This window comes from Myxocyprinus asiaticus, chromosome 21 (genome assembly GCF_019703515.2).
Source record: "Myxocyprinus asiaticus isolate MX2 ecotype Aquarium Trade chromosome 21, UBuf_Myxa_2, whole genome shotgun sequence".
In the NCBI taxonomy this organism is placed as follows: Eukaryota; Metazoa; Chordata; class Actinopteri; order Cypriniformes; family Catostomidae; genus Myxocyprinus; species Myxocyprinus asiaticus.
This window is the reverse complement of record NC_059364.1, coordinates 29,430,967-29,454,156: the sequence shown is the minus strand read 5'-3', so window position 1 is coordinate 29,454,156 and position 23,190 is coordinate 29,430,967. Positions and strand designations below refer to the sequence as shown.

At 36.6% G+C, this 23,190-nt stretch overlaps 2 protein-coding genes across 3 annotated transcripts in view; one reads left to right on the top strand and one right to left on the bottom strand.

Moving 5' to 3' along the window:
• Positions 1–6,648: 6,648 nt before the first annotated feature.
• On the top strand, positions 6,649–14,206 carry LOC127412127 (ATP-binding cassette sub-family G member 8-like). Of its 2 annotated transcripts, none has more exons than XM_051648235.1 (13): positions 6,649–6,800; positions 8,677–8,781; positions 8,954–9,101; positions 9,181–9,419; positions 9,523–9,655; positions 11,035–11,304; positions 11,382–11,544; positions 11,993–12,088; positions 12,180–12,379; positions 12,506–12,582; positions 12,744–13,011; positions 13,582–13,709; positions 13,800–14,206. In XM_051648235.1, exons 1-13 carry the CDS (start codon positions 6,735–6,737, stop codon positions 13,935–13,937), a joined length of 2,031 nt encoding a protein of 676 aa, XP_051504195.1. In that variant the 5' UTR covers positions 6,649–6,734; the 3' UTR covers positions 13,938–14,206. The 2 variants fall into 2 exon arrangements, with proteins under 2 accessions (XP_051504195.1, XP_051504193.1); XM_051648233.1 differs by having other exon boundaries at positions 11,990–12,088.
• Positions 14,207–15,847: 1,641 nt separating this feature from the next.
• The window catches only part of LOC127412126 (leucine-rich PPR motif-containing protein, mitochondrial-like), an 83,677-nt gene continuing 76,334 nt past the window's right edge, over positions 15,848–23,190 (bottom strand). The window contains exons 35-38 of the mRNA XM_051648232.1: positions 21,000–21,074; positions 20,736–20,820; positions 19,147–19,289; positions 15,848–16,990 (exon numbers count right to left, since the gene is read on the bottom strand). Coding sequence (XP_051504192.1) covers positions 16,937–16,990; positions 19,147–19,289; positions 20,736–20,820; positions 21,000–21,074 — 357 coding nt within the window. The 3' untranslated portion in view covers positions 15,848–16,936. The remainder of the gene's footprint in view (positions 16,991–19,146; positions 19,290–20,735; positions 20,821–20,999; positions 21,075–23,190) is intronic.

Sequence of the window (23,190 nt, the reverse complement as noted above, 5' to 3'; positions counted from 1 at the left end):
ATTAGGAGTACACCAGCATACATCGATGGCCTGAAAGCTAATAGATATGGACTAAAAACCACAAAACTCCTATTTTGATTTCATGGGGTCTTTATATATCCAAAAAAACTATTTGATGCAAGATCTTTAAAGCATTTCATCAAAACAGAGGTGGATATTTAGATGTTTATTTAAGTTGCTAAAAGGCACTTATTTTGCTTGAACCCACAATCTTTTGATTTGACTCTGCACCGCCAATCCCTCCAGTTAAAACAAGAATACGGAGTGCCTGATTCATCTACTATATCTACTCACTCAGAAAAGTTCTGAATGGGGCTGATGGATGGTCACTATTACGATTCAATCCCTTCTGGCCTACTCAGCAAGCAGCACCACTATCTGACTGGCTGTCATGCTATCCAGTCCTGTGGTTGGCTTATCCAGGAGAATCACTTCTGTGATAAAACTACAGAAAATATTAAAACAAATGAGAAACTTTCCAGAAGTCTATCCTTTTTTTTTTTTTTGACAGGCAACTTTGAGGGTCTTATTAATTCAAGTAATTAAAACAATTAATAGAATTTCCTTTGTTTAAAGTAAGAGCCCCATTAATTTGACTGATTAATTCATTTACTGCTTGATTGGAGAAGGCAGCAGATGAAAGCTACTTATAATTGCTGGTTTATATTCAGTTCGGAGTCTTCACTAATCCTTTGTCTACGTTCCCAGAACAACCCTGAGGTCCAAAAAGTCAGATAAAGGCTCCAGAGGGACCCCTCATGGACCTCAGCGTAATATTAAAAATGTGATAACCCTCTCTGTTACTCTTTTAATATTCTACTTCACTCCCTTTCACCCATTTGTCCATTTCTCAATAATCCTTCTAGGGGCTTTGGTCACTGTGCAGGTTACTCTGCATTTAAATAACACTGTTTTAAAAATATTAGTCTTTTTTAAGTGCTAGCCTATGGGAGGGTAGCATCATCTGAGAAACTGCACACACATGATATAGTGTTTGCATACCAAATCTAAACTAATCTAAGGCCTGTATTCTGGGTTTATATGGACATCTCAGGCAGGTCAAAGGGCATGTATACTCACTTGGGTCCAGAAATGCCTGGGAAAATTTGGCCTCCAATTACGCTGTGAGCAACATGTCCTAAACTTAAATCTGCCATGACCGCAATCACCTATAGGAGGCAAACAGGGGTCCAAAATACTGGTAACACTTTACACCGATGAACCAAAACATTATGACCACTCACAGGTGAAGTGAATAACATTGATCATCTCCTAACAAGGCCACATGTCAAGGTCTGGGTAGATTAAATGGTCAGCAAACAATCAGTTATCGTAGTCAATGTGCTGAATGCAGGATAAATGGGCAGGAGTAAAGACATCAGCGACTTTGACAAGGGTCAAATTGTTATGGCCAGACAACTGGGTCAGAGCATCTCTGAAACGGCAAGGCTTGTGGGGTGCTTCCAGTCTGCAGTGGTGAGTACCTACCGACAGTGGTCCGAGGAGGGACAAACCACAAACCGGCAACAGGGTGTTGGGCGCCCAAGGCTCATCGATGCGCAAGAGCAATGAAGGCTATCCTGTCTAGTCCAAACCGACAGAAGGTCTTCTGTGGCAAAAGTCACAGAAAAGTTTAATGATGTAATGGAACATAATGAAGAGTTCAAGGTGTTGCCCTGGCCTCCAAATTCTCCAGATATCAATCCGACTGAGCATCTGTGGGATGAGCTGGACCAACAGGTCTGATCCACAGCGGCTCCACCTCGCAACTTACAGGACTTGAAGGATCTACTGCTAATGTCTTGGTGCCAGATACCACAGGATACCTTCAGGGGTCTTGTAGAGTCCATGACTCGGCGGGTCGGCACTATTTTGCCGGTACGCGGGGGACTAACAGCATATTAGGCAGGTGGTCATAATGTTTTGGCTCATCAGTGTATTATATGTTTACATTTGTTAACATTAGTTAACAGCATTAGTTAACGTAAACTAACAGTGAACAATACTTTAGTTTAATTTATTAATCTTGGTTAATGTTAATTTCAACATACAGTATAGTAATACATTTTTAAAATCAGAAGTTGTATATTGTAACATTAACAAAGATTAATAACTACTGTAAAAATAGATGGAACCCTATTATAACAAATGGAACCTTATTATAAAGTGTTACCCAAATAGCCTCCTGTATGAATTATATTGCCTCCATAAAAACTGCTTCATGAAGCTTTTGTTAATGTAGCTGTAGGTATTAATTTAGGCTTTTTCCAGTAATAGGATACAAAATAGGACTTGAAACTAAATGTCCAAAAATGTTGACAGTCAACCTCAGGATGTCAAACTGAGTATATAAACTGTTTATTTTATTTATTTATTTATTGAGTTTTTTGCTCAAAAAGTACTAGCTACTTTTCATGCAAGGTTAATTATATGTATATTTGATGATAGTCAAACACATCTAATAGTTTTCTCAACAAAAACACATGGGATTAGTGCCTCTAACACTTAAAAATCTAAATAATAATGGGACACAAGTGTTATGTATTTTTGGAAAGTGCCTTTTTACTTCAATTGATTTGGTGTGTGTGTGTGTGTGTGTGTGTGTCCAAATCTATGACAGGATGGAGCTCACCTTCTTGTGTATAGCCTCAGCAGAGTGCTGTCTCAAAGCAAGCTGAGCAGTGAATGTAAGAGTCTCCTCCACAGTCAGGTAGTTTAAGAGATTGTCACTCTGAGAAACAAAGATAAAGTGATTCTAAGCACTCAACATAATATAAAGAATAATGTCAGAATATCATAAAAGACAAAACAGTTTTAAATAATTTACACACATATTTACAAAGGCATTGTCCAAACCACTATGCATTTTTCCAATTAGAGCTCACTTCTGGTGTTCTGTGTGAGGTGTGCATGTTATGGTGGTGTGTTTCAGTGATAAGATGCATGTTTATAAGTTAGACGTATTATTATTTATTATAGTTCACATTATCAGGGTACACTTACTACATATCATCATTTGAACCATTTAAACTTTGCTCCTGAGTTGGTAAAGTGTAAAGTCTTATCTGTAAATGGAGATGAAGTCTTTCATACTGTTGAAATAAGACTAAAAATGCAAACTGAAGGATATGTAGGATATTACATTTTATTTGATTACATCTACAAAGTGAATAACGTCTATACTGGGGAGGGAAAAGTTTGACAAAAGCAAAGAGCACATCCACTTAAAAATATTGGGTGGAGAGGAAGCTTAAGACTTTCAGTGTTACTTCCTTCATAACTTCATACCTACATACCAATATCCATACCTTTAGCTCATGAGAAACATTTAATTACTGGATTAGATTAGAGCTTCATTTCCCCCCAGAAATGTAATCTGTAAAAATGACCTGCAATAACTGAAGTCTCTCCATGTTTAGTTAATTTACTGGAAGATACACATGAATGGCTCTGAGCCAGATTATAATAAACTCTGCTAATTTTAGAGTTTACTTTATGCAAACTAACTTTTCTGCTTTTTGTGGCAGACTTGACCTAGTTGAGTACTGTCTACAGTTGAGCAAAGTTCAGTGGCATTAGATACACACACGCACACATGCACAAAATTTACTTTGAATTTCAAATTCTAATGTGAAATTTTCTTTTCAAATGATTCAAAATTAGTTATTTTAGTTTAATGTTGTTTTATGTTTGAATATATTCTCAATAAACACAAAACTCAAATGGAGGACATAAGAGAAACAGTCTTGAAATTCCTCCCTTTTAAGATTTCTTCCATTTACAAAAACCTCTCCCAGTAAGGTACCAGAATTCCTGATTCGTCCTGCTATAGCATCTAATAGAGTGGTCTTACAGGAACCTTAAGAGAGAAAGAGTTATTAAGTGTTCATTCTTTGACCTTATGATATGATTTGACATTGATGTTGATGGAATTATCTATTTTATGTAATGTTGTCTAAAAGTTGCCTTTTCATTCTGTTGATTACTACTTACACTGCCGGTCAAAAGTTTTGAAACATTTACTCATTCTTTATTATAATTTTTTTCTTCACATTTTAGAATAATAGTAAAGTCATCAAAACTATGGAATAACATAAATGGAACTATGGGAATTATGTTGTGACTAAACAAAATCCAAAATAAGTCAAAACTGTGTTATATTTTAGCATCTTCAAAGTAGTCACCCTTTGCCTAGAATTTGCAGACATGTACTCTTGACATTTTCTCAACCAACTTCTTGAAGTATCACCCTGGGATGTTTTTAAAACAGTATTGAAGGAGTTCCCATCTATGTTGGGCACTTATTGGCTGCTTTTCTTTATTATTTGGTCCAAGTCATCAATTTCAAAAACTTTTTTTTATTTATTTTTTTATTACATTTTAGTTTTATAGTGAAATAAATTAATATGGTGGCACAATTATATTTTTGTCTACAAAAATTTTTTTCAAACATTTAAGCATACTGCCTTCAGATCAAAAGATTCTTAAGATCATGAGAAACATTTCAGTTAAGTGTTTCAAAACTTTTGACAGGTAATGCATATATTTCGGCAGTGGCATAATATGGCATATGGTTCAGTAAACAATACTGGAAATATCAGTAACGCTTTACAATAAGGTTCCATTTGTTAACATTAGTTAACAACTTTAGTTAACATGAACTAATAATGAAGAATATCTTTACAGCATTTATTAATCTTAGTTAATGCTAATTTCAACATATAGTAATACATTTATTAAATCAAAAGTTGTATAAGTTCGGTTTAATAATCTTTCTTAAAAATTCATTGTGCATTACACCAATTAACACATACCTAATTTTAGTGCCTTATATTAACTTATATTATGTCATTATGACATGCTTTGTGGTGTTTTGTTCTTAAATGTCTTAAAATTAAGAACATAATAATAATTAATCCCAAGTTTTGGGTCACTTACACGAGTTCCCCGGAATTCCCATGATCTGGCCACTGTCCACATGAAATGACACTTCATTCAGAATTTCCCTTGTCCATTTTTTTTCGGAATGATGGAAGGTCCCACCAGGGTCCTACACACTCACTGAAACACACACATTCACATAAAAACAACTTTATGTAATGTGCAAAACAGATGGCAATGAAATGGCCACAAAAGAGCTTTTCAGCTTTCCAGTCGATATTTTGTTTGAAACAGTAGGATGGAAATGAATGAGAAAAAAAAACAAAAAAACAGAAGTGAAGCTGATGTATGCTTACATATCAGATACTGACACAATACTGATTGTTTGTGGCATTTAAACTTTCAATCACTGATCATTTCAGGTAAGATGCATGCTAAATACAGTATGTTCAAAGCATTTGTAAATGTGGTGTTTGACTACTTAGATATGCCATTTTTACCTAACAAATTATGTCTGCCGTTGCATTATTCTTAGGTAATAATAGCATCAGTAAACACACATAAGTATACTTAATTCCTAATCTAATAAAATGTAGTAATTCACATAAATTTAAGTACATTAAACCATTTTTTTAATAGAAAATTTTACAGATTTTATCATTCTATTCAAATGAATAAATGTTCATCATCACAATTTTATTTTAATGTTTTATTATGAAGCCTTCATAGAAAAAAAGACTTTATTATAAAAAATTGTGGAAGTCACAAGCTTCTGTATTTTAACATGTTCATGCGTGTTTATCTCCTTTAGAAATCATTTAACAGACCTTGTGTCTGCATTCTTCCAATATATGCCGTCAGAATAGTTTTTCATTTTTATATAATCATTTTTAAGCATGTACGTAATATTTAAATACAATTTATTTGAGATGACTTTGTAAGGTTTCAAGTTATTGGAGAGGTTCAAACATACTATTTGCCATGTTGTGAAACTAAATCTAGTTACACGTATAAATGCTCATACATTTAAAGTCAAGTATGAGAAAGGTAAACTTCTACAATAGTAAAACAAGGTTTTGACATTACTTATGTTACTTTTGACAACTCTGACATTATTTTGACTGTAGTTATGAAAGCACAACTGTTGTTTGCCCATATATATGTATTAGGTCATTATTAGTGATGTGTAAGTCAACACTGCACTCATCTAGTTCCCGAGCACATTCAGGACATGTTTAAAATAAGATGTGCATTTTGTTTTTAGTGTTGGTTTATCAAGACCTTTTTTTTTTTGCTGTAACCTGCTAAATTATGTTCTAAGATTTAACATGTCCCAGTAATGTAATATTGTGAGTTAAGACATTGATCTATTTCATTACTTTTATTTAATGTCAATATTACATTCTTACCTGACAGTAAAGGACACATTTTTGACGCTTAAGCTGCTTGACGGTTCTATGTAGTTTGGGTTTGGTTCTGACACCACCTTAAAAGATCCATTAAGTCTATTCTTTTGGGAAATATCCTGCATGGATCTGCTCATTGTCTCTCATCAATGGACAAACTAGTCTGAAGATTCTCATGTGTAGGAACTCAGTGTGAATGTCAGGTCCACTTCTTCTACTGTCTGAACATTGCAATTCATATTACATTGATGACGCTGGACCCATAAACAGTGACTCTTATCAGGGGACCTTTGCTCCATTTGTTATATAGAGTAAGATCTCTCTGCCACCTCTCCATAGTTTTTCAGGGCAACAAAAGGAACAGGCACTTCTCTGAGCAAGAGACCTGACCAGAGGGGTATAGACCCCTGTTTTTACCACTTCCACCTGACAGACTTTTCAGCCACTATGTCAGACCGAGGTGTTCTCCGTTCAGAAGAACACTTCAGCTCCACAGCTGTCGAACAGGGAAGGGTGAGTTCAATAAGCAAATAATATATTAGCAATGGACACAGAAATGTTTATCTATAACCAGAAGAAGCGCAGTTAACTCATTCTGCTCCTAAAGTAGCCATTGTTTTAATTTTCATGTAAAGGGTATAAAAGAATTTCTGTACTATTGATTTTAGCTGTCAGAAAAGTTCATGGACCCTGGACCATGCAAAGGCTCATTCCATTTCTCTTATCTGTTGACATTTAATAGATCTGATAAATAAATTGTGACTGTAATCAGTTTTATGAGCAGGTATCAGCATAATCTAAATCAGACATGATAAAGTGTACCAAAAGAGTTCAAATGTAAATGATCTGAACGCATCGTCATATACTGCGTCAAACTTTCACAGTGTAGTTTGGAAAAGTATGTGAGCCCCTAGGCTAATGACGTCCACAAAAGCTAGATAGTGTCTGGAGTTGGCAAACCTGGCATTAAAATAAAGAAAAGAGATTACAGGAGTGGGTTAGAGCTACTTTGACTTATAAAAAGGACTCAGACATTTTGAGTTTGCTATTCACAAAAAGCATCTGCTGACGTGGAACATGCCTTGCAAAAAAAGGATCTCAGAAGACCTATAATCAAGAATTGTTGCTTTGCATAAAGCTTGAACAGGTTACAAAGTTATCTCGAAGAGATTAGATATTTATCTGTCCAGACACAGTTAGATTGTCTATAAATGGAGACGATTTAGTACTGTGGCTACTCTCCCTAGAAGTGGCCGTCCAGCCAAGATGACTCAAAGAGCACACCGCAGAATGCTCAATGAGGTAAAAAAGAACCATAGAGTGACAGCTAGAGACTTGAAAGAATCATTGGAACTATGTAACATCTCTGTTCATGAGTCTTCCATACAGAAAACATTAAACAGGCATAGTGTCCATGGCAGGATACCACAAAGGAAGTCACTGCTTTCCAACAAAAACATTGCTGCCGGACGATGCCAAAGAACACCTTGACACTCATAAACGCTACTGGGAAAATGTTTTGTGGACTGATGAAACTAAGGTTAAATTGTTTGGGAAGAACACACATCACTATGTATGGTGTAAAAAGGGCACCATATACCAACATGAAATCTTCATCCTAACGGTGAAAAGCGGTGGATGAAGCATAATGATTTGGGGCTGCTTTGATGCATTGGGGCCTGGACCGTTTGCCATCATCAAGGGAAAAATTAATTCCCAAGTTTATCAAGATATCCTACAGGATAATATCAGGGTGGTTGTGTGCCAGCTGAAGCTCAGTAAAAGTTGGGTGATGCGGCAGGAAAATGACCCATAAACATAGAAGTAAATCCACTACAGAATGGTTTAAAAAAAAAAAAAAAAAAAATCCACCTTTTGGAGTCGCCCAGTCAGAGCCCAGACCTTAACCCAATAGAGATGCTGTGGAATGACCTAAAAAGAGCCCTTCACACCAGACATCCTAAGATTATGGATGAGCTGAAGCAGTTCTGTAAGGAAGAATGATCCAAAATTCCTTATGAACATTGTGCAGGTCAAATCTGCACCTACCAGAAATGCTTGGTTGAGGTTATTGCTGCCAAAGGAGGAATGACCAGTTATTAAATCCAAGGGTTCACTTTCTTTTTTCCACAGTACTGTGAATGTTTAATGGGATGTGTTCAATAAAGACATGAAAGATTATATTTTTATGTCTGTTGATAGCTTAAGCACATTGTGTTTGTCTATACTTGTGACTTTGATGAAGATGAGATCACATTTTATGATGAATTAATGCAGAAAACCAGCTTATTCCAAAGGGTTCATATACTTTTTCTTTCCATTGTAGATATTATAAGTGACTGACATTTGCACTTCAGCATCCATTAACTGCATGTTTCAACACACACAGGGACGAAACATAAGACTTTTCTCATCCCCAGAGGAGGACAGCAGTCTTTATTTCACTTACAGTGGAGGTCGCAATGAACTGGAAATCCGCAATCTCAGCTATGAGGTTAGACATCTAAATTCACTTTCATTTTAATTTTTTTTTAATTTTATTTTTAAACCAAATTTCCTCCTCTTTATCTCCTGTTAAACTTCTTAGGCATTGCAATAAAGCTTTCATCCATTTACTTGTAAATGATTTTCAGGGACTGTGTAGACTTCTTTGTTTTTGTTCACAGGTGGACACAGCGGCACAGATACCATGGTATGAGAGGCTGTCAGAGTTTAAGATGCCCTGGGAGATGCACAGCAACAAGCAAACTGCCATAAAGGATCTAAATATTTGTGTGCACAGTGGCCAGATGCTTGCCGTAATTGGCAGCTCAGGTACGAGAAATAAAAGAAAAGAAAAGAAAAGAAAAAAAAGTAAAAAGAAAAGAAAGTCTTTCTCTGTTGTTTGTTGCAGGCTGTGGGAAAACTTCCTTACTGGACATCATAACATGTCGAGATGAGGGTGGCTCCATGAAATCAGGAGAGATTCTAATCAATGGGAAACCTTCCACACGATCCCTGGCGAAGAAAAGTATTGCTCATGTACGGCAGGATGACCGTTTATTACCTCATCTTACAGTTAGAGAGACGCTGGCTTTTGTGGCAAAGCTGCGGCTGCCTGCACACTTTTCCCAGGAACAGAGAGATCAAAGGGTGAGTGGTTGAGCGCTTACATGCTCACACTCTCACCCATTTAAAGTTAACAAGACTAATTGTCAGCATCTTGTCTGGTGGGGGATGTGTTTGGTCTTCACAGGTGGATGATGTCATCGCAGAGCTACGTCTGAGGCAGTGTGCCCACACACGGGTGGGGAATGATTATGTGAGGGGGGTGTCTGGTGGTGAGAGGAGAAGGGTTAGCATTGCTGTGCAGCTACTCTGGAATCCTGGTGAGTCTGATGTTATAGTCAGCACCATACAGTGGGGTCCAGAAGTCTGAGACAACTAGTGAAAATGCTTCTATTTTTCATTCTTTTCCAATTTAGTATGAAATTATGTTCAACACATTTTGAGTGAAAAGTTCTATTGAAAAACTACATGGATTTGATATGCCCCCCTTTTGCTTTAATGACATCAGTACATGAGCTGACATGGACTCCACTAGTTTACAAAAATGATGATCCATGTTATTCCAGCATGATTAGAGAATGTTCCTGTGTGCTTTAATGAAAGCAAGGAAATTTGACCTTTTGTAAAAAAAAAAAAAAAAAAAAAAAAAAAATCTAATATTTTATTAGTAACAAAAATAGCTCAGAATCTTAATTTTTTCTTTTATGTGATAACTTTGTTTAAAAATTTCCCTAAAAATTCTGACACTTTCAGTTTATTTTCATGAAAGGCCAGTGAAATTAAATGAATACTGTAATACTTTAAGTCAACATAACATAAAAATTGGCCATATTTACTTTCTGAATACACGTTCCTGGTCTTGCTGTGCACGATTCATCTTTGCACCCTATTCTAAAAGTAAAACGTCTTTAATCAAAACTGAACAACTTGTTCCACATTCGAAACGTCAGATTACGAAATCAGATAACAGAAGTAGGATAGTTAACCCCCAAAATGATTTACTCACCCTCATGCCATCCCCGATGTGTATGACTTTCTTTCTTCTGCAGAACACAAATAAAGATTTTTAGAAGAATTTCTTAGCTCTGTAGGTCCATTCAATACAGTTGAATGGTGACCAGAACTTTGAAGCTCCAAAAAGCACATAAAAGCCACATAAAAGCCATCTACAAGAGTCCTGTGGTTAATCAGTACCTTAAGAAGCGATATAAGTGTGGATGAGAAACAGATCAATATTTATGTCCTTTTAAACTATAAATCTCTTCTTTCACTTCTTTTGTTTTTGACGATTCACATTCTTTGTGCATATCGCCACCTACAGGGCAAGTAGTAAAAAAAGGACTTAAATATTGATCTGTTTCTCACCCAAACCTATCATACTATTTCTGAAGACATAGATTTAACCACTGGAGTCTAATAGATTACTTTTATGCTGCCTTTATGTCCTTTTTGGAGCTTCAAAGGTCTGGTCATCATTCACTTGCATTGTAGGGATCAACAGAACTGAGATATTCTTCTAAAAAATATTCGTTTGTGTTCTGCAGAAGAAAGAAAGTCCTACACATGAGATGGCATGAGGTTGAGTAAATGATGAGAGAATTTTAATTTTTGGGTGAACTATCCCTTTAAGGCCATAATTAATTTCAGGACCATGCATGTATGTGACCAGCTTTTATGTTTATATTTTATTTGTTCTCAGGTATTCTCATACTAGATGAACCTACTTCAGGTCTAGACAGCTTCACGGCCCATAATTTGGTCATTACATTGTCCCGTCTGGCTCGAGGGAACCGTCTGGTCTTGCTCTCTGTCCATCAGCCCCGTTCAGATATCTTCCAGCTCTTTGACCTGGTGGTCCTCTTGTCTTCTGGTTCAGCTGTGTACTGCGGTCAGGCCAAAGACATGGTACCTTACTTCACTGCTCTTGGGTACCCTTGTCCACGCTACTGCAACCCCTCTGACTACTATGGTGAGCATGAAAAAGAAAACTTATGTCTTTACTTGATTATTTAGTTGTTGAATCTGAACAGTGAAATTCTTATACAGTGGACTTGATAAGCATCGATAGGCGCAGTCCTGAAATCGAAGCAGAGTGTTTGGAGAGAACCAGAATTTTAGCAGCACAGTTTGTAGAGAAGGTGAAAAACACTGAAGATTGCATGTGGAAATCAGAGGATTGTGGTCCTATGGCCCTGGACAGCCCACAAAGGTATATCTTAAATAGTTCACCCAGAAATTCTGTCATCATTTACTCACCCTCATGTTGTTCCAAACCCATCTGCTAGTTCTTTATTGAAAACTTTGAACACTTGGAACAATTTTATGCAGCTCTTTTCTATAAAAAAAAAAAAAAGTACCTTAAAAGTAGTTCAGACCTCTTGTGCATAATATTCCAAGTCTTATGAAGTCATAGCTTTGTGTGAGAAGCAGACCAAAAGTCATTCAAGTCATTATTCACTGATAACCTTCTCCTTCGCCAAAGCTTTTAAATCTAATTTATTTCCACGTACAGATTCTGCGTGCCAACTTGTCAGCATTGACTTTGATTGTATGGAAAAAAGATGCAATGAATGTGAATTTTAATAACCTTTTAATAAACTCACATATCACTGAAAAAGAAATGAGCAAGAGCTGATAACAATTTTCTATACCAGCAGCATTCCCCACATCTCAAAGAAGGAATCATTGATCACATTGTCCAAACTGAAGAACCGTCTTCCAGGTAAACTGCATCAATTCACTATCCTAATTAGGTAAGTTAAAAAGCTGAAAACACTTTCTCAATTTACTGAATTTATAGCTCAAAATGTCTTCTGAAAGCTTTTTCATTACATCTGTTTTCAGACGGCAGGTATTTAATGATTACCGGGACTTGGTGATGCTGGTAGTTCATGGTTTGGAAGCGTTGCTGATGTCACTGCTCATCGGTTTCCTTTACTACGGGGCTGGAGAAGAGGGTCTTTCTATCCAAGATACTGTGGCTCTGCTCTATATGATAGGAGCTTTGACACCTTTTGCTGTGGTGCTGGATGTCATAGCAAAGTGTAAGTAAAACATAACAACTGTTTGCTCCTCAATATTATTGATAGATGAGGATATTTTTGCTTTGTTGTCTTCAGAATCCTCAGTAGATGTTCTACGTCCCGTGGCGTAAAATGTTGTTTCCACAGGTCATTCGGAGAGAGCTATGCTTTATCACGAACTGGAAGATGGCATGTACTCAGTCACCCCATACTTTTTTGCCAAGGTAAATAAACTAATGTGCAAGAGCTTCAACAGAGGAATGACAGTGGTGTAGATGACCTTGACAAGGAAAGGTCATGAGTTGAATATTAGCTACTGTTTGTTTCTATTATTTGGTTATTGGACTGACCTCGAGTGCTGATCAAATCCCAGTGTCTCTTTTAGGTCCTTGGTGAGCTGCCAGAGCACTGTGCCTTTACACTGGTATATGGTGTGCCCATCTACTGGCTGGCTGGGCTCAACAGTGCACCTGATCGTTTCCTTCTTAACTTCCTGTTGGTGTGGCTGACTGTGTACTGCAGTCGCTGCATGGCACTATTTGTGGCTGCAGTCCTGCCAACACTGCAGACCTCTGCTTTCATGGGCAATGCTCTCTTCACTGTCTTCTACTTGACTGGAGGCTTTGTCATTAGTCTGGAAAACATGTGGCTGGGTAAGATCCCCTGAGACCATACCAAAGGACAACCACAATTGAAAAATTTATAAACACTTAAGCCATCAAAACCCATGTGAATTTCTTTTTTCAGTGAAATACAAAAAGAGAGATTTTGAAGAATGTACTGGCCGCTCTTTTCCGTGAAAATACAATGAATGGGGGACTAAAGCATGCAAGCTTCAAAAAAAGATGCAAAAGCACCATGAAAGTATCAAAAAGTAGTCCATACCATTACTATGGCATATATTCCAAGTGTTCTGAAGTCATATGATAGCTTTGTGTAAGGAACAAACCAAAATTTAAGTAGTTATTTACTGAATATCTTGACATCCACCCTAGCTAGCTCTCCTTGGCATGTTCAGCAACCGGTACATTCTTCAGAATTGTTCCTTTTGAGTTACACAGATGAAAGAAAGCTGTACAGTTTGGAACGACATGGGGATGATGACAATTACATTTTTGGGTGAACTATCCCTTTAATAGAGCCCTATTAGTAGCTTGAAATCTGTTAGGATTTGCTAACCTGAGCTGAAATACTACATTTTTATTTACTTATATCATCAACAGTGGCATCTTGGTTTTCTCACATATCCTTCATGCGCTGGGGTTTCGAGGGAATGCTGCAGGTTCAGTTCCGTGGGACCAAACACTCAATCTCTATTGCAAACATGACGATAGAATTAGATGGCATTAAAGTGAGTAACACGGACATGTTAAACACAGAAATATTGTGTTTCTAATCATGGTTATAAAAATATTCCAATTGACATTTGGAATATTTTCAGGTTGTGGAGATGATGAACATGAACCAGTATCCCCTTTATTCCTGCTACCTGGTGCTTATTGCTGTCGCTGTGGTTTTCATACTGCTCTATTATGTGTCACTCAAATTCATTAAACAGAAGTCCAGTCAGGATTGGTGAGGAGGAAAGACCACACCCAAGTATTGGGGTTCATTGAACTACCACTGCCTGCCGCTGGATGGCAGCAATGTTATGTTTCTGTGCTCTTTTCCGACATTTAATTATAGATTTTTGGCAAGCTATTAAAGCTCATGTTTGATAGATACCCTTCAATAACGTTTGCATGTCACAATTTAGATTTAATTTATGTAATGTCTTGTTTTCTTTTGTACATAATATTTTTGTATGCGTAATATAACTACTGAACTAAACGTATACTACAACAGGAATTTTGAAAGCTTTTTTTAAAAGAAAAAAGTTACATTACAAAAAAAGCTTGTTCACAACATTGCGAAAAAAGCTTGCATATTGCAAATGATCAATATAAGAGTATTTAAATACTGTAATGTTAAAGAAAATGAGGAATTAGAATTTATTGCTCAGAATGCCCTGGGCTCTCATTACACGATTCCATGTGAGTTTTTGAGTGACTTTACATTAACATTGAAAAAAAAAAAGCAAAAATGAACTAATAAATAAAATAATAATAGAAAGAAATAGAACAAAAAAAAAAGGAAAAAAAAGAAAATTGTATTGATCAGATGTGTTTCAAACATATTGATTAATAATAATAATAATAATAATAATAATACAAAAATAAAAAAAGAATTAAAAAAAATGTTCCGGCATGAAACTCTACATGGAACAAGCTGATAGGTTTTAAATTTATTAATTTATTCTCCCCAATTTGGAATGCCCAATTCCCAGAGTCCTCGTGGTGGCGTAGTGACTCACCTCAATCCGGGTGGTGGAGGACGAAATCTCAAGTTTCCTCTGCGTCTGAGACCATCAATCCACGAATCTTATCACGTGGCTTGTTGAGGGCATTACTGCGGATACATAGCGCGTGTGGAGGCTTCACGCTATTCTCCGTAGCATCCACGCACAACTCACCACGCACCCCACCGACAGCCACATTATAGCGACCAGGAGGAGGTTACCCCATGTGACTCTACCCACCCTAGCAAGCGGGCCAATTTGGTTGCTTAAAAGACCTTGCTGGAGTCACTCAGCACGCCCTGGATTCAAACTCGCGACTCCGGGGGTGGTAGTCAGCATCTTTACTCGCTGAGCTACCCAGGCTCCAAGCTTAAAACTTGTAATCTGTTAGCCAGTCGGCTCTCTCACATGTGATATGTTCAGCCAATCAGCTCACATGGTGTAAACTGATCCCTTGACATGTAATCGGGTAGCCAATCAACTTGCATACTCTCTCATTGTCCAACATTTAAATCAGAGAGTTGCCATGACTGATTTTAATTAGGAACTACTCCAGAATAACAGCACATCTAAACATTTACTGTATTTAAAAGATAAATCAGCAAAATTCTACTTGGGATTCTCCAATAGGATTACTGCATGTAAACTATTAAGAGGCAGTAATACAGTATACTTTCAGTCTAAAGATTAAAATGGGAACAAGAAAATTTATGTTGTGAATGCATTTATTTTCTGTCACCTATTTAGGCATCTGTAGAACTTCAATGTGACTTTCTATGAAGAATAAACGAAAAATTCATTGAAACGTAGTTTAATTCCAAACCGTTTTGAAATGATCCTTTACATATCATTTTAAAACTTCATGAACTTGCAAAGAGCTCTTGAAAGGTAATGTAGTCCCCCCCATGGACATCTCATCAGGTTTTACTCTGCACTCTACCTTTGGCTTGCACAAATCCACTGCTCTCAGACTGAGTCTCCTGGGCACCCTGACAGTGCAGGAAACTCCCTTTGAGACAGTCGACTACAAGATCATGAGCTCTTCAGCAATGCTGCACATTAAAAATTAAAATACTAATGATAATGTCACAGAAAATTTATATTCAAATGATGGTGAATGCATCTGGAATTTTGAAATATTGGACTACACAGAGAATTGAGCGACTTTAATGAAGTTACTTAGTAGCTAAGATTTAATGTCTAAGTGTTATGGAACTACATTGACAGTTTGCAGCCTTTGCAAATAGCTAAAAACACACTTCAACTTGATGTCTTGGTAAAGGTTTTCATAACATTGCATGAGAAAAGAGTATTGATTGTGTGACCATGTGACTGGTTAGATAATCACCCCATAATAAGGGGGTAACAGGTCAAGCCCAGACTATTTAAAACATCTAAATACAAGGGTTGATGCTCCAATGATGTCTGTAGACTTCAACTGACTGCCACTGGATGGCAGCGATGTTCTATTAATTTCCTTTTACAATTACTTTTCCACTTTTTGATGATAGATTAGAGCTCAGGTTTGGTAAATATCCATAAACAGCACATCTTTGTTCCATTCTAAATGTATTGATTTAAATATATGGAAGATTTATTAAAAAGCCTTTGAAAGGTTTTGTAAATCACACCAAGAATGCATTTGTATATTAAGAGCTAGATAACGAACGATATGAACTTATGTTAAATCCTGATAAATCTATATATGATTGAATAACCCTGGATGCATGTCAGTTGATCCATGATCTTTCCAATGAGATATTTATTATACAGTGTATATTACTACATAACTGAGCATCTGAGTAAAGTGTTCTGATAAAGAAGCTTACTATGGTATGTATACATTTAATACTTCATTCTCCATGTGAGATCCATATTATGTCATATAATGCATTTTACAGGAATATGTTTCAATTCTGTGGAGTCAAAATCTGCATTGCAGGAGCGCTTGTTGTGAAAACCTCTTACTGTGTGACACCCATTTCAGAAACAAAAATAAAAATAAACTGCCACTAAACTTTGTGTTTACATTTATTCGCATAAATACAGTACCTATGTACACAATATTGTTACCATAATGTCTCCAAAACATCATTATGGAGGGCAAGAACAAATTTTAACAGACACCAACAATCACAGTATATCAACAGAATCTGTTGTGTATATATATATATATATATATATATATATATAAAAAAAAGTTTCAGAGAGGTTTTCTAGTCATATGCTGGATTCAGCGACTATGCTGAAGAGCGCTGCTTCTTCAGTTTGTCTGCATAGAACCGAAACGTCTCCTGAGAAACAGAAAACAAACAACATTTTTCGAATATAAGTCAATTCAAATAAAAAGCAAAACTAGCCAACATTTTCCAATATAATTGTACTTTGAGTGTGTGGCATTTTGTTTTCTGTCAGAATCTGTATGTAGTTGTGTTTTTTGCCCTCTGGGGCAAAATAATAACAACCACATGGTCCAAACAATTCTTTTTTCTCGTTTCATCTTACAAACCCGATTAATTCACAAATAACATGTATTCCCCCTCCCTAAAATCTTCCTAATTAAACACCACAAGTGCTTGTAAACAGCACAGCCTTTCCTTATTATAGGAAGGTGAGTGCTTTTAGAAGATTACAATTTCTCAAACAATGTATATTCCCTTATTAATGGGGTAATTAAAGCTGATAAATAGCAGCTGCTGTGTACGGTAAATGAGGCCAGATGGGAACGGCACCTCAAATCTCTCCTTATTGCCTCTCTCAGGAGACTCTTTGTACTCTGGTATTAGCGGTGGACCCGCGCGGGACCAATGGAATGAGCGAAGTTGAATGGAATGGGACGGAGTGCTACCTGAGATTGCTTTGTGAAAACTTAAAAGGTGCACTGAGAGCTTAGTGAGCGGTGTGGAGGGGTTTGTAGATGGTTGGCAGCCTCCTGTAACACCGTTTAAAACACAGCAGTGCCGTTCTGACAGGTAGTAAATAATACACGAGTGTGTGAGGTGGACTGAGGTGGCTTTTACGGTACTGTAAGAGTAGGGGTATTTCAGGTGAGGAATATGCAATGGAAGTGAATCTGGTCCTAATCAATCAGTGTTTGAAAAAGTTAGAAGAATGATGTAAGATTACTAAATTGAGGAGCTTGCATGGATTTTTTATTTGGCCATGAAATTTCCTGAAGACCGTGTCTTCAGACTATTTTCATGGTTCTTCCTCATCTCGTGATTTGCAAGAGAATGTTGAGAAAGATGTTTTAATAGCGTCTCGGATTTAAACTTTAGTAGCAAAAAACAATGTTTGAGATGACAAGTTCAACTGATTTTCGTGAATAAGTTCAAACTGCTGAGCTTGTTTTCTCTCAAGGTTATTTTTCTCCATTAACTCAAATCTTATGGAGTTTTGGGTTCCTTGCCACAGTCACCTTTGAGGTTACAGTGAGGCATTTACAATGGAAGTGAATGGGGCCAATTTTTGGAGGGTTTAAAAGGCAGAAATGTGAAGCTTATAATTTTATAAAATCACTTACATTAATTCTTCTGTTAAAATGTATGTATTATTTTTAGGGATATATTTAATATTTAGAACACATTTATTGAAAAGATGTTATTTTATATAGGCTACTGTATACTTTGCATGTTTGTTTCATTCTAACCAGTTACCAACTGGAAAGGAGGCAGCGGAACACCGAACCCGAACTAAAAAAATACTGTTTCTGCTCAGAATGAACCGAAATGAAAACATTTAGTTTTTAGTTCATGATCACTACCTTAAATAAAAAAAAAAATTCCCCCTTGTCTTCAGTTAGTAAAAACAATGTGGAAAACATGTCTCATAATAATTTTTTACTATGTTTTAGTTTTTACTAGGGCAGTCAATCGATTGATTTTTTATCTAATTACTAGGGCTCTTGATTTAATGCGTTAAAGGTGCACTCAGTAACTTTTGTCTTTGTGTCATTTTGGACTTACACTAACACCTAGCGGCTTGGATGCAGCATCATCTAAAATCAAAAGTTTTCAATTTTTAAGATGCCATTGTAGAAATTTAGTATTCACTGTCAGTCAGCCATGATTACTTTAATCAATGAGATTGAGTGAATAGTATATGGCTGGTCATGTGATTCTAACATGGCAGCCCCCATGTGCGGACCCTCTCCATGTAGAATAAAACAGCTTTTATAAGGTTACTGATATGACTGGGGTGAATCACATGATTTCCTACATATATTGCAAAATTACAATTCATGTCTTTAGGAGTTCAACTATTTTAATGAGGAAAAAAATTACTGAGTGCACTTTTAATTCAGTGTGATTAATTTTAAAATAAAATAAAAATGACGCTTTAAAAAATATATGCAATTAATCATGTCCCCGGACCGAAATAAGCATTATATAAGCGTAATGTGTGTTAAAACATCGTTGTGCTTGTAGATAATAAGAAGGTGGATGATTACCGAAGGTTCTTGGAAGGGAACCGTTTCGCCGGCTTCTCTGTATAGTAACCCCAGTCTCTTCAGCGTTAACTCGTCTGCCTTTACCCCCTCAGCCTGCATCTGCTCATATAGAGCTTTAGCTGACCCCAGGTCCTTATCCAAACCTGGTGAGAAAGTGAGGGAGAAAAACAGAGCTCTGTTCAACATCATATTTCATTCTGCACTCATCCTGACCAGCGGGCAGGTGACACAGGCCTCATGAAATAGTGATGCTGTAGAGTTCTCTAAGTACTGAAACATGTCCAAGTTCTCACGGTAGGCTGCCTAAAGCAGCTCCTCATTAGGGAACATGTGTTTTTATTAGCAAACGTGCCTCCAGTGTGTCAGTAAATGCGTCCAGCTTTTTGCATTATTAATCGTCCGGCTATTAACTGACTGCTTTCGTAAAACAGAGCCGTGAAATGAGCAAACCTTAAAGCCATTGTCCACTAGACGAAGCATGTAGCTTTTAACGTTGATCATGCTAAAATAGAAACCAATTAATATACTGAAAAAGAGCTTTGTACTCCAGACAAACTCGGATGAACTTTAATTTTCATTTACAAGTAAGTACCAAAATACCATGTTTATTTTTTATTTTTTTGGATAATGGCAATCTTGAAAGTACCTTGAATACCATGTAAATAGCACATTCATGAATTTAAAGGAATGTTCCAGGTTCAATACAAGTTTACCTTGATCAACCGCATTTATGGCATAATATTGATTAGCTCAAAAATAATTCTGACTCGCCCTTTGTTTATTAAAAAAGGCAGTTACAGTAAGGCACTTAAAGTAGAAGTGAATGGGGTCAGTCTATAAATGTTAAAATACTCACTATTTCAAAAGTATAGTCACAAGACATAAACATTATATATGTTCACATTATTTTAGTGAGATAAAATCGCTTACTAACCTTATCTGTGTAAAGTTATACACAGTACTGGGATTACAGTGTTTTGTTGTCATAACAACAAAGTTGTAATATTGTATTTTACTTTACACAGATTAAGTTAGTAAGCAATTTTATCACACTAAATGTTAACATGTTTAGTGTATATGTCTTGTGTCTAAACTTTTGAAACTGTGTGTATTTTAATGTTTATGGACTGGCCCCATTGACTTCCATTGTAAGTGACATTGTAACCGCGATTTCGACTGTAACGAGTAGAAATTATTATGCCAAAAATACAAAACGTGTATTTTACCCAGAAGTACCATGATATATATTTTGGTTTTACCATTTGATACAATTTTTTTAATTTTTCATTACCTTTTAAGTTGTTTGTGATGACTGGATAAGAATTTAGACTGATCTCTAATGCATCATTAAAATCAATGTGTAAATCGGTTTGACCGATTCATTGATAAGAACTGATTCATTTATGATCGAACATTGCTATAGATTAAGTTATACTCCACGCAAGAGCAAGATCTAGCCGATACAATATTTTAGAAGAGCATAACTACAGTATAAAAATGTATTACACTATAGAAATTTCAATGACTTTTCCATTGTTTTAAGATTACGAATATCCATCCCATTAGGACGATGCAAACAGAGGTCTTACCATAGCATTTCACTAGATATGAATAAATCGCTTCCTTTTCTGCAAAGTCAGGGATCAACTCTGCCAGAGTCCTGATCTTAGCAGCCTGCACGGGAAAGAAAACAGCATATATTTATTCACATACTGTGAGGATTGTTGTGACATTATATTCTACCATATTATGTGAAAAAGTCTTAATTTATGTGCATACATTTAATGACAGTTCAAGAGCTTGTAAAGCAGAACAAACAGGCTGACGAGGTGAACAGCGCCATGTTTGCTTACCTGTCCCGGCTGCTGTGACGCTCGTAACATGTACGTAAACATGACGTCCTTCTGCTCGGCGACAGCGGCGCAGCGCTAAAGCAATTGAAGAGGACAAGAGACTCTCAACACAAACATTTACTACATAACACAATGGTAAAGTGTGTTGACAAAATAATAAAAGATAACCCTTGATATAAAAACAATCACATTTTCTATATCCACACAGCAAGTTGTTAAAAGGAGGCAGAGGGGAGCTCATGGAGGTGTGCGTATCAGCCTGAAGGGAGTGTGTCTGTGAGTATTCTACACTTTTTTGAATGTATCCATCTTCCATTACATCCTTTAGCACTCAGCGCAGCACTCTATAGTTGATGGTCAATTATATAGCTAATAAGGGAGTCAGGCAAATAACCACTTATTTCTTTATGAAAATTAAAATGTCCACCCAGTGTCCGCCCAATTTAAAGTACAATTATCTACACTTAGCCATATAAAGGCTTTGAATTGAATCGGTGTGCTCCTGAGCTTTCAAGCACGGGTGTGCAATTTTCACACTCTTTAATCAGGACAATATACTGCAAGTAAATGAAGGCAGGGAGAATTCTGGGAGGGTAAACTGTGCAATACAGAAACAGTAAGTCTTGATAAGGCTGAACAACCTGAAGCAGCTTCATATGAAGTGAGAGGCTGGCATGTGTGAATCAATCAGGATTTTTATGAATATTCTAGGCATCTTTTCAAGCAAGCTTTAAGAAATCACACAACTAAGCCGTATGCTTTTTGGGGTTGTGACGTCACAGAGTGGCAAAACTCATGAGCATTAATTAGGTTATGTGCAGATAATGTCAAATAATCTTTTACGGTTTATATAAATAGTCATTCTTGACCAAATTCAAGTGGTATTTCAAAGGATAATTTGATAACTTTACCTGTACATCTATCACTGTCAGAACTGGGATTTTGTTAGTTACTGGATAAATACTTACATGGATCAGTAAGACCTGAGCCAGATTGGTCTCATGGTAAAGTTTTCACCTCTAGAACAGGGTGTTCCGGTTTCTTATCTGCCCTGAAATAACTTTTTATTTCAATAAATGAAGATTGCGCATGTATGTTAGTGGATGTATATTATGAGTGGAGACACATCTGTTTGCATTTTGCTTTGAGATTTAACAGAAAAGGAGCATTAAAAAAATACAAACTCCAACGCTGGATCGCTATGTATTATAACACACACAAACAAAATGTAAACTCCTGCTCAAGAACTAGAGATGTTTCTTCTGCATTAGACACTTACTTTTGAAAGCTATTACAAAAAGTGGTGGGGACAAAATTGGCAAAGGCAAAAAGTGTTAGGGATACTGTATGTCCCACCCGTATATAGCGCCCATCCATATAATGTTTTATTCTTGTATTTTGACATTGCATTTCCCCTTTTACTTCCATTGTAAGTGCCTTATTGTAACTGCATTTTTTTAAATGCATTGCAACATTTAATATGTATTTTTAACAATTTTTGCTTTTTGGGAAAAAAAACCTAAAAAAACTGAGGGATGAATCAAAATTATTATTACATTTTAATTAATTATTATTATTACTATTTTGCACTGAAACCAAAAAAATTTCAGTAGTTCATTTGAAAAAGTCCAGATCAGTTGGATAACATTTGCCTGTCTTTTTGGCCATGACTCTGTGTGTGTAAGTGTTAGTATGCGTGCATGTTGTTTTGAAACTTCTGTACTGCCCTGTTCTTTTCTGGGTTCAGCAGCAATAAGGTCACATTACAAGCCAGTCGTGAAAGATGTGTTTCTCTCGTGCCTACTGAATTAAAAAGCCAAGGGGCCTGAAAGGCTTTTAACAGGCTACAGTTTTAAAATGGACTGAAGTTGTGATGGGCAGAGTGCTTTTATAACAATCAGAGCAATTAAAACTGCAGCCAGGCATTGAGCTCCATTCCTGAGAGTTAAGGCCTGGGTATACTTTGTTAATCAGCTCACCGGATCAAATGGCACCCGGTCAACCGTGTTGCCTTTCAAAGTGAATACGAATGCGTTTGATGCATACGCACTATGACTGCTTTGAGATCCTCTTTCAGTACAGTCGACGGCAGGTGCATGCGCTGATGATGTGCACAAACGAGGACTGTGCGCGTGTCGAGAAAATCAGGTCTGCACGCGGACAGTCCATGCAGACTGTGATGATGACGAAA